The sequence below is a fragment of the Plecotus auritus genome (assembly GCF_963455305.1).
Source record: "Plecotus auritus genome assembly, chromosome: 7".
Taxonomy (NCBI): Eukaryota; Metazoa; Chordata; class Mammalia; order Chiroptera; family Vespertilionidae; genus Plecotus; species Plecotus auritus.
The window spans coordinates 143,221,662-143,233,733 of NC_137774.1; the positions used below are offsets into that span (position 1 = coordinate 143,221,662).

Genomic DNA, 12,072 nt, shown 5'->3' on the forward strand with positions numbered 1-12,072 from the left:
TCAAGGCATCAGAATGAGGAAGAGCCCAGAAGAAATATTCAATCTTATCTCCTTGTTCAGAATACTACTTTATAGGTGATAATTGAATCACAGTAGCAAATAGATCACTCAAGAATACCGAAGACAGTGAGAAAAAAAAAATTATGACCAAAATATTTCTAATAGGTGTCCACTTTAACTCAGTTTTAATGCAAAGGGTATAAGTAGCGTGCTTACTGTATGCTCAATATTAGCCCACCAAAACTATGTTCAATGGTTAGGGGAGCAAAGTACATGGATAAAGAAGTAAAGACAAGGGTAACAATAATGTGCTTTTAAGTCAATGCTAGTGTTAGTGTTGGTAGGAAATAGGTGACTAAGTTAAGCAAGTAAGGCAGTGTTAGGTTACAGAGTTTTAATTACTACAGTAAAGACTTTGAACCTAATACTTAGATCTCAGTGTTCACTAACTTTCGAAAAAGGAAGACATATCAAAATATCTGGGAGTGAAAACACTTTAGATGATTTTCTTGAAGTATACTTATTAGAATCACTGCTCTGAACAATGAGTACTGTGGGGAAAGTGAGACTGAGGAACACCATACTTGAAGGCATATGGGACGTATTGTGAGGTAAAAGGCCAAGAGGCGATATATAATCCAAAGACATGGATTTTATAGTGAGATAGTTCAAATCCCAGCTTTCGTTAACTTTCTGCTTCTGTGACTTTGAGCAAATTACAACCTATCTATACCTCAATATAATCATGGGTAAAATGGGGATATTAATAATACCTATCTTAAAGGGCTGTGATGAGAATTGATAAAATGAATAAGTATATATAAATATTTAAATGACTATAAGAGCTTTTGGTCTATCACTGTTTATAATACTAACAATAATCATTATCATCTAGCAAATCCATTAAACAAATAGCAATTAAAATCTGAATCATAAAGTTCTTTAACTTCAGTTCTAACTGACTGGAAAAAAAAAAATCCAGGTTTAAAGAAACTATCAATTTTTTTCTTTTTTTCCATCACCATTTATCCCCCCAAACCTTCTTCCACCTCCCCCACCTGCCCCGTGCTGTCACCACTGTTGTCTGTGACTTTTTAAGAGGGCAAATCTTCTCAGAAGATGCAAATATTACTGACCATAAATCATTTTACAAATTAGTTCCATGAAAATTTACTGAATATGCTCTGTGTACAGCAGGAAATACAAAAATGAGTAAGATATAAACCTTAATTTTTTTACAATTCAGAAAAAAGGGCAAATTACGGTTTTACCTGACTAACTCGATTTACTTCCTCCTCTTCTTCTTCAGCTTCCTCTCCAAATGAAAGCAAACTAAAATTTCTAATTAAAAAAAAGGAAAAAGAATGAAAGAAAATTAGAAAGAAAAAGTTACTATCCTATTCTCAAAAAAAAATATAGTATAACTTACAAGAAGAAACACTTTCTGTTTAACAGTAGACAATATTACTTAATATTCAGTAGAAATATACTAAAGATCTATATTTTCAGCATAATGTTATGGTTTTGGCCTCAGACCACATACGATTCATATACTAGACTAAACCAGTGGTTGGCAAACTCATTAGTCAACAGAGCAGCAAACCGTGGCTCGCGAGCCACATGTGGCTCGCAAGCCGCAGTTTGCCAACCACTGGACTAAACTAATGACCAAAAATCCATTCTGAGCACTACCATTAAATATACTAAGTCAAACAGGACAGAAATAATTAAGCTTTTTATATCTATCAAAACTGTTTATCAAAATTGAGAATTCTGAAAAACTAATAAATATATAGACCTAAGAGCACTACAAATGGGAAGCAATTAATCTAGTGTCTGCCAAAATATGGCTTAATATTTTAAAATTAATAAATTAAACAAAATTATCAAATAAAATAGCCGATGGGGAGAAAAAATTAAGTCTCTTCTTTGAGCATTCAAACCAAAGATTTCCCAAGAAAAATAAATAATTTGTTATTAAAACTCTTCTTCAAGCCCTAGCTGGTTTGGCTCAATGGATAGAGTGTCAGCCTGCAGACTGAAGGGTTCCAGGTTCAATTCCAGTCAAGGGCACATGCCTGGGTTGTAGGCTTGATCCCCAGTAGGGGGAGTGCAGGAGGCAGCTGATCAATGATTCATTCTCATCATTGATGTTTCTATCTCTCTCTCCCTCTCCCTTCCTCTCTGAAATCAATAAAAAATAAATAAATAAGTAAAAAACTCTTCCTCAAATATTATAAAAATAAAAGATTTGGTAACAAAAGAGAAACTTTTATTTCAAAACCTAGATGCAATCAATGAATACCACATAATTCCCAATATATTTACTATGAATTAAAAACAAAAATAAAAACACCCAACTTCACAGCTTGTTGTCAAGATAAACTATAGAAAAAAAATATTGTATCAGAACACAGTGAGAGTGACCTTTCACCGAAAGATAAATTAGTCAAAATAAATAAATCAAAAAGTAAAAGGAAATTAAATACATAGCTCTATATGAACTTATTTTGCCATAAGACATCAACTGCTTATTAAAATGTCTGCCTCATATCTGAGAGTTTATGAAAACAACTTAACTTACTTATATTATAGGGTATTAAGGAAATAAATAAATATGTATTAAATGCCTGTACTACTGGGCAATTTCAAATTTCCCTTCTCATTTAATCTTCATAACAACCAGGTGTTGTATTTATTATAATCTCCATTTTATAAGATGGGGAAACTAAAGGCCAAAAAGATTAATAAAGTTTGCTTTTTATTTACTGGGTTAGGCAGGATTATATTTAGAACTGTTTGAACCTAACACTTTTAAGTACCATAAAATCCCTAATATGGATGCCATATTTCAATAAAAGAATCAACTGAAATCTAACTCTCTGATATCTATTTTAATAAAACAGACTAATAATGTAAAAAATACTGTTCACAAAATACTTGAACTTATTAAAAAAAGAAATTTCTATTTTTTGAAAACTATTCTAAGGAAATAATCTAGAATACAGAAACAGCTTTATACTTAAAAATATTTATAAACACAAAAAAGGAGTGAAAAGTTATATAAACATTGTCATATACTTTATATTTTACTTTCCAAGTTACTTATACTGAGCATATATTAATTGAAAAACAAGTAAAAAACAGAAAAATTCTCAATAACTCATTTATATAAGTAATTGCTATAGTAATCCCTACTTATTTATATTAACACAGATTTTATATGGACATCTGAGGCAATACTTCTTTAGCTTAAGTTATATACTGTATTTGAATACAAGAAATGCCCATGCAGAATAGAACACTTATAATTCAGTTATCTTCCTGGTCCAAACTGGCCTAGTCTCACTAGTAAACAATGTTTACAAAAAGAAATGAAGTGAACTAAATGAATCAGTGTTGCTTTTCAAGCTGAAGAAAAATCTTACTACTATGATTACTTTGTGCCTTTGGGTTTCAATGTCTTTACTTTCTCCTCTGGTTTCTCTTTTTTCAGCTTTTTTATTTCCCTTGGAATGATGTCATCAAAAGGATTAAACAAGACCTATGAAAAGAAACATTTTTAAAATTAAAAACAATATTTAATTGTATTGACATTAGTGTCTATGATTTTTCCTCACAAAAACATTATAAGTATAGTGAAAAATATACTACATAAAGTGCTTCCACTTACATGGCCTCAATATATTCTCCCAATAATCCTATGTGCTATTAAGTAAAGGATATCTTATTCTTATTTTACAAAAGGAAAAAATATTCAAGAAAACTTAATATATAGTATGAGAAACAAAATCAGGTCTCTTCTGATTTTGACTCCAAATCAAATGTTCTTAAAGATCACCCTCAATGGTTCCCTCAATGAAGGATCACTCTTAAGTTACCAATGAAGTCACTTCATTGGATTAAATAAACCTAATTCCTCTAATTTTCCATTCTGAGTTGAGCTTTTCATTCATTAGATTATCATCTAAAATTTCATCTTAGAATTCAAAACTTTCAATTTAAAAAAAGTCTTAATCAGAAATAGTTCCTAGCCCTGATCATGTTATTCAATGGTTAGTGCTGATCCACACACCACTGAAGGGTCTCGGATTTGATTCCCAGTCAAGGGCACATACCTGGGTTGCAGGTTTGACCCCTGGCCCTGTCAGAGCACATGCAGGAGGCAACCAATTGATGTGTCTCTCTTACATTGATGTTTCTCTCTCTTCTCTCTCTCTCCTCTCTTTCCCCTCCCCTCTCCCTTCCACTCTTTCTGAAAATCAATGGGAAAAATATCCTCGAGCGAGGATTAAAGAAAAAAAAATGTATCTAAATTACACAGATAAAATCTGAGTTGTGACTTTAGTATAAAGACTTCATCTGATAGTTTAAAAATAGTAACAATCAGCGCTGACTGGTGTAGCTCAGTTGGTTGCCAAAAGGTTGCCAGTTCCATTCCCAGTCAGAGAGCACATGCCAGGGTTGTGGGTTTGATCCCCAGTAGGGGGCTTGCTGGAGGAAGCCGATGGATGTTAGGCTCTCACATAGATTGTTTCTCTCTCCCTCTCCCTGCCTCTCTCTTTAAAAACAATCAATAAACTATTCTTTAAAAAAAACCAAACTGACAATCAATTTCTTATATGACCATTCTATGTCTTATACTAATCATGCTCCTACCTCACAACTTTTTATTCTGTGTGGATTAAGTGGTCTTTCTTCATTATCAGTGTCTACTTCTGCCAGTCGCAGCATGTTATATATTGTATCCCCTGTAATCTATTAAATAAAAACAAAAATTTAATTTCAAATTATTACATTCCTTCTTTGAAATAAGGGAACACTTTTGAAAATATATTTTAAATAATTAAAAGGGAATTTCATATAATTATATAAGAGCATATGCATTAAATAATGCAAACAAAGCAACTTCATCTTAAGAGGAAAAAGACTAGATGAAGTGCAACCCCTCAATAAAATTTTTGTGAAATTTCCAATATATACTTTTATTAAAAACTAAAATATGATGCCAAATAACCTCTTACTGAATGACAACTTTTCATTCAAACATCAGAAACAAATGTAGACTTTATAATAGGGTAGAACAAGCAAATAACAATGTGGTAATTGCTTTGCAGATATTATCTCATTTAATCCTCACAAATATCCTAAAAGTAGCTACTAACATTATCTTCCTTCTCCAGATAAGAAAACCGAAGTTCAAAGAAGTTATAGAGCCCACAGTGATGGCCTTTCAGAATTCTAACCATTGTTAGTTATGTAATGTGTAGATTATATAACATTAACTGTAAACAATGGTGAAGAATGGCAACCTAATCTCATCTTATTAAACACTTTTATTTTTTTTAATAGTAGAAATAAAATCTATGAACATCAGCAACCTATGTCAGAGTGGCTCAACTGTGCCAACGCATACTTCTTAACCCATGTTGTTAAGTATTAAGCAACAATATTGTATTGCATGTTTTTAGCGGGACTCCTTTCATTCAACATTTATCAAGTTTTAAAATAATACCATTTTTATATCTGTGCTAAGTTTGTTTTTTCCCTTTCATTCTCCCAACATCCAGTTTTACCTAGGATATGGAGAAACCATTCTTACCGAACCAGTAGAGGGAGCTGATACACTAGTGATGTCTAACATGCCTAAGAAAACATATAGGGATGTAGTATTTATGAGAAGGGAGAAGAGTAAGAAAAGAAAACCTTCAGAAACCCTTTTAAGGGAAACTGTTAAAAATTCTATGGAAATGACATTCCCTGATATGATGTTGATTGTGTGCAGGATTAAATAGTTATTGCTGGAAGTAATATTTCAGGTAAACACTTTTAATGTTAATATAACTTCCACTTTAAACTTACGGGAATTCATCATTAACAAAATAAACATTAAACTGCTAGTAAGTTTTATTTCCTAGGTATCTTTCAAAAAACATAAAAAACGGTATTAACTGAATGGCATAGTAGCTAATATGGTTAGTATGATTTTAGAAAAAGAAAGCTTAATGTCTTATTTGAAACACACACAAAACTTCATAGTTCATTATAACAGGAATATAGTCCATCATTTTTGAAAATAAATAAATATCCCAGGGAATAATTTATGAAGGCAGCTCATAGATAAGTTGATCATATGTATCACAGAAGCCTAATATAATGGACACAAACCTTTCCAAAGATGGTGTGCTTATTGTTAAGTTCATCTGCTCGACCCAGTGTAAAAAAAAACTGGCTGCCATTATCATGAGGACCAGCATTTGCCATGGCAACCAGTCCTCGCCGATTAAAACGCAACCGTGAGTGGAATTCATCCTGAAGCATAAAAAGAAAAGATTTAGTGAATGACCTCAGTGATAAGGCCCTTCATATCCAGCTAACCAACGAAGTTCCATAAAGCTTCTAATAAAAAAATGCTGAAGTTGTATTTAACTGTTTTTCAAGTATAATCATATCCAATATTTACTATTCCTTCAATGCTATTAAACTTGACTTCAGTAGCCTGTATCTTCTAAATATACTCAGCTACAAATTTAGCCTATTTCGTGGAAATCTGCCTACTTACACAGAGAAAGGGTACTTGAAGAAGAATGGATTTCTAAGAGTCATTCCCCTATTTTCCCATCCTTCAAAGTCATCTAGGCTTTTAGAACCTTCTATTTTTTTCTCCAAGAAAATTACCTTTGAATCACTGCAGAGTCTTTAACTATTGACCCCCTCCCCCAACACATTCTAAGCCAGGAAACAATTGCTTTCTCCTTGTTTTTTTAATTCAAGAAATCTACTATGATTATGTTATGTGCTTTACAGTGTTTTTTATTTTTTTTTTATTTTTTTTTTAAATCTTTATTCAGATTATTACAATTATTTCTCCTTTTTCCCCCCATAGCTCCCCTCCACCCCTTTCCCACCCCACCTTCTGCCCTTACCTCCCCCCCACTGTCCTCATCCATAGGTGTATGATTTTTGTCCATTCTCTTCATGAACCCCCCCATACCCCTTTCCCCCTGAGAATTATCAGCCCACTCCCTTTCTATGCCCCTGATTCTATTATATTCACCAGATTGTTCTGCTCCTCAGGTTTTTAATTCACTTGATTTTTAGGTTGGCTTGTTGATAGATATGTATTTGTTGTTCATAATTTTTCTCTTTACTTTTTTCTTCTTCCTCTTCTTTAAGAATACCTTTCAGCATTTCATATAGTACTGGTTTGGTGGTGATGAACTCCTTCAGCTTTTTCTTATCTGTGAAGCTCTTTATCTGCCCTTCAATTCTGAATGATAGCTTTGCTGGGTAGAGTAATCTTGGTTGTAGGTTCTTGCTATTCATCACATTGAAAATTTCTTGCCACTCCCGTCTGGCCTGCATAGTTTCTGTTGAGAAGTCAGCTGACAGTCGTATGGGTGCTCCCTTGTAGGTAATTAACTGTTTTTCTCTTGCTGCTTTTAATATTCTCTCTTTGTCTTTTGCTCTTGGCATTTTAATTATGATGTGTCTTGGTGTGGTCCTCTTTGGATTCCTTTTGTTTGGGGTTCTGTGGGCTTCCTGGACTTGTAAGTCTATTTCTTTCACCAGGTGGGGGAAGTTTTCGGTCATTATTTCTTCAAATAGGTTTTCAGTATCTTGCTCTCTCTCTTCTTCTGGCACCCCCATAATTCTGATGTTGGTACGCTTGAAGTTGTCCCAGAGTCTTCTTACATTATCTTCAACTTTTTGGATTTTTTTTTTGCTTTTTGCTTTTTCGGTTGAGTGTTTTTTGCTTCTTTGTATTTCAATTCTTTGACTTGATTCTTGTGTTCCTCTATTCTGTTTCTGGGTCTCTGTATAATATTTTTTATTTCAGTCAGTGTATGTTTAATTTCTAGTTGGTCCTTTTTCATATCTTCGAGGGTCTCGTTATATTTATCGGCCTTTTCTAGGATATTCTTAAAAAGTCTTATAACGGTGGTTTTGAATTCTATATCCAGTCGTTTGTTTTCCTCCATTTCTTCCGTTTGTGATCTGATTCTTTGACCCCGCATTTTCACTGAATCCCTAAGTTGGTAAGGTAGATATTTGTGCTAGGTTTCCAATATGGCCCAGTGGGTCTGCTTCCCCAGTTAACCTGAGGTGGACACTCTTGGTGCACCCCTTTGTGGACTGTGTGTACAGCCTTGTTGTAATTAAGTCTTTATTGTTGTTGGTATCACTGGGAAGAATTGACCTCCGGGCCAGTTGGCTGTAAGGATCAGCTGTGTCTATGCTGGGAGAAGCCCGGTGCTGGAGACAGCCTTATAGGATTAGACTTGCCAAATTGCAATAGCCTCTGTGCTCAGCTTGGATGGGGTGGAGTCTCAGTCTTGGCTTCCTGTCAGCCCCGCCCCTGCGCGCATGTGCGCTTTCAGTCCTCCGCCTTCCCCAGCTCGAGTCTCCGCCTGAGAGTCCAGACTCCCCCCACAAGAGCGTGGGTCCCCAGGGGCTCGCCTGGAACTGGGGTTCACTGCAGTCAGAACTGGGGCTCGGTGCAGTCAGAATCCTCTGACTCCCCTCCACTAGGGAAAGCCTGTGGCAACCCCCGCAGCCTTTGTGCACACCGGCGCGGCGCGTGGGCGCACTTTCAGTCCTCCGCCTTCCCCGGCTCCTGAGTCTCCGCCCGAGAGTCCAGACTCCCCCTACAAGAGCGTGGGTCCCCAGGGGCTCGCCTGGAACCGGGGTTCACTGCAGTCAGAACTGGGGCTCAGTCAGGATCCTCTGACTCCCTTTCACTAGGGAAAGCCTATGGCTACCTCCGCAGCCTTTGTGCGCACTGGCCCGTGTGCGCCTTCAGACTTCTGCCTTTCCCAGCTCGTGGTCCGAGGCTTCCTTCCCCCTTCCGCCAGAGGAAGTCAGCCAAGCTCTCAGCCGCCCTTCCTCTCTGCGCGCACAAAGCCCCTTTGCCGTACCTCCAATTCTCTGTGAGCTTTTCTCCTTCCTTCTAGTTGTAGAATTTTCACTCAGCATGCTTTCCTGTGGTTCTGGATGGTGTCCGTTCTGTCTTTTAGTTGTAGTTTTGAAATTGTTGTGCGAGGCAGCAGTTTAGGTGTTTACCTATGCCGCCATCTTGGTTTTCTCCTTTACAGTGTTTTTTAGAGTCCTAAATTGAATTTTTAAAAGGGCAGTAGCAAGCCTTTTTAAGGTGGTTTCCTTGCCATGGTCGAGCTACATAACATAAATATTAGTCTCTTAGTTAATAGAATTTCTGTCCAGGCCCCATTCTAGACTCATCTATACATATAAAACCCTAATATGCAAATAGACCGAATGGCAGAACAACCGAACAACTGAACAACCGAACAACTGAACAACCAAACAACCAGTCACTATGACGTGCGCTGACCACCAGGGGGTGCGCACGGAACATGGTGGGTGTCGGCAGCAGTCAGCAGAGCGCAGAACATGGTGGAGCAGTTGAGTGGGAACACCAGACCAAGGCGTGGTGCCTGTCGCTGTCATCGGGGCAAGCCTCTGATGGTTACTGAAAATTCTTTGCTCCCACATGCCACGATCCTGCTGGGCACTCACACCTGCTGCCAGTGCTAACCCCGCTCACACCCGCTGCCGGCACTGGAGCTGCCACTCGCACCTGCTGCCGGCGCCTGGCACTGGCCCCGATCGTTCGGCACTGTCAGCAGGTGTGAGCGGTGGCTGCTGGCCCTGATCGCCCCTTGGGGTTTCTCCATCTCCCCCTGCTCCTGAGGGGCAATCAGGGCAGCAGCCGCCACTTGCATCCACTGACGGCGCTGGCCCCACTTGCACCTGCTGCTGGCACCGGCCCTAATCGCTCCACACCATCAGCGGGTGCACACGGGGCCGGCGCCATCAGCACCTGGAAGCAGGGCAGCCAGCAGACAGGAAACTGGGGACTGCAGCAGGAGGGGCTGGGCGAGGGTGCGGAGGATGGGCCAAGACCCGTCTCTGTGCCCACCACAGCCTCGCGGCCCACAGTTCCTTTCGAGGTGCACGAATTCGTGCACTGGGCCCCTACTTTATAATATAGTTGTTATATAATCAATACTTTTCAGAAAGGAGGTTATTTTCCCTTAACAAATAATTTTCAAGAGATTTAAACTCAAAGGATCATAATTCTGCATACTGTATTAAAAATGACATAATTGGAAAACTTACCAAGATAACTCATTACCTGAACATGATTAACAAAAAATCTCAATTTAGAAATAAACTGTCAAAAAGAGCTATTCTGTTTCACAAAATAATAGAAGAAAGAAATGATTCCTACTAGGTGGAGGCTGTAAAACTGTAAGATATCTCAATTTGGTAAAATATAAATATGTGAGAAACTTTTATAACCATTCCACATTTTCTAAAAATATTATCATCTGGAAATTAAAGCAAACAAAAATAGTTCAAGTATTTTTTGCAAGAATCACACAGTGACCCAGTTAAATATTAAAGGAAACTCCAGGTACTCTATCCCATTTGTATAAACACAAAGTCTTCAAAAACACCCATATTTTAAGAGCTGTTAAAGTTTACTCATTCAAAGAACATGATATTGGTACTATCAGATTAACAAAAACTTAACTTTCAGCTTTTACCTGAACCCATGTTATTCTTAAAGTCTTAAGCATAACATGAACTCTTTTTTCTTTTTAGATCTATGTTGGTAATTAACAAACCACTGACCTATTCTTTATTAATATTCACTCCTTTTGCTAACAATTTTATGTTGCTTCTTTCTTCTTTTCCACTGATTTCCTGTTATGGCATGCGTTTTGTGCTACAGAGTTCTATCTATTGTATAAAACTTAGAAAATTTATTATGGACTGAATTGTGCTCCCCCGAATTCCTGTTTTGCATCTCTAACCCCAATGTGACTATATCTGACATAGGGCCTGTGAAGAAGATCCTAAGGGTTAAAGGAGGTCATAAGAATGAAGCCCAAATCCAGTAGGGCTGGTGCCCTTATAAGAAGAGGAGAGACACCAGAGCTAGTGTGCGCACGTTCTCTCTTTCTCTCTTTCTCTCAATCCAGGGAGAGAACCTTCACCAGGAACCCACATCATGATCTTGGACTTCCTAGCCTCAAGAATTGTAGAAAATAAATTGCTGTTGTTTAGGACATCCAGTCAATGGTACTTTGTTATAGAGGTCCAAGCAGATTGATACAAAGTTCATATAGTATTAAATAAAATGTTTTAAGATGGAATGGCATATGCAATGTTCTAAAAATGTTTTACATTTACAGAGTTGAGAATCAAATATAGGCAAATATCAGGAAATATGTTATATCATGTTTTTCTATTTTTCACTCACCATTATCTCCACCTGAATTCAATCTAGCATAAAAGTTTGTGATAAGACAACTTAGAAAGAATTCTTGATAGGGTAAGTGCTGTTATACCTGTGTAATTCTAATTATGTGATAGACACCTGATTTTGTGCACTAATGTGAAATACATTCTCTTTTTGTGGGGCATAATTATTTTCAATTAAGAAATCCAAGCTGATTTGCAAATAAGTAATAATAAAAAATTAGGTCTCACCTTGAATGGGGCTCCATAGATAGACTCTCCACCAGTTCCTGTGCCAGTAGGATCTCCCCCTTGGACTATAAAACCAGGCACAACTCTATGAAAAATGGTCTTGTCATAATATGCTGAAAGAAAAAATAATTTATCAAAGTCTAAAACAAAGTGTACCTGGTATCTGTAGTTACCAGAATTACTACAACTAGAGACATAAGGTTCCCCCACCCCTGAATGTTAAGTAGATTCCTAAAGCAAAACATTTTCTTCCCTGCTTATTATAAAACTAGAGGCCCGGTGCATGAAATTTGTGAAAGGGGGGGAGTTCCCTCAGCCCAGCCTGCACCCTCCCCAATCGGGGACCACTTGGAGAATGTCCGATTACCAGTTTAGGTCGGACATCCCTCTCAAAATCTGGGACCGCTGGCTCCTAATCGCTCACCTGCCTGTCTGCCTGATTGCCCCAACCCATCTGCCTGCCTGCTTGATGGCCCCTAACCTCTCTGCCTGCCTGCCTGATCGCCCCTAATCACCTCTGCCTGCCTGCCTGATCACCCCTAACTGCCTCTA

At 37.5% G+C, this 12,072-nt stretch overlaps 1 protein-coding gene across 2 annotated transcripts in view; it reads right to left on the reverse strand.

Annotated features, from left to right (window-relative positions):
• Positions 1-12,072, reverse strand: part of CWC27 (CWC27 spliceosome associated cyclophilin) — a 195,349-nt gene that overhangs the window by 158,830 nt on the left and 24,447 nt on the right. For both annotated transcript variants that reach the window (XM_080682695.1, XM_080682696.1), the window contains exons 3-7: positions 11,521-11,633; positions 6,169-6,312; positions 4,660-4,758; positions 3,441-3,544; positions 1,272-1,341 (exon numbers count right to left, since the gene is read on the reverse strand). In XM_080682695.1, coding sequence (XP_080538821.1) covers positions 1,272-1,341; positions 3,441-3,544; positions 4,660-4,758; positions 6,169-6,312; positions 11,521-11,633 — 530 coding nt within the window. The remainder of the gene's footprint in view (positions 1-1,271; positions 1,342-3,440; positions 3,545-4,659; positions 4,759-6,168; positions 6,313-11,520; positions 11,634-12,072) is intronic.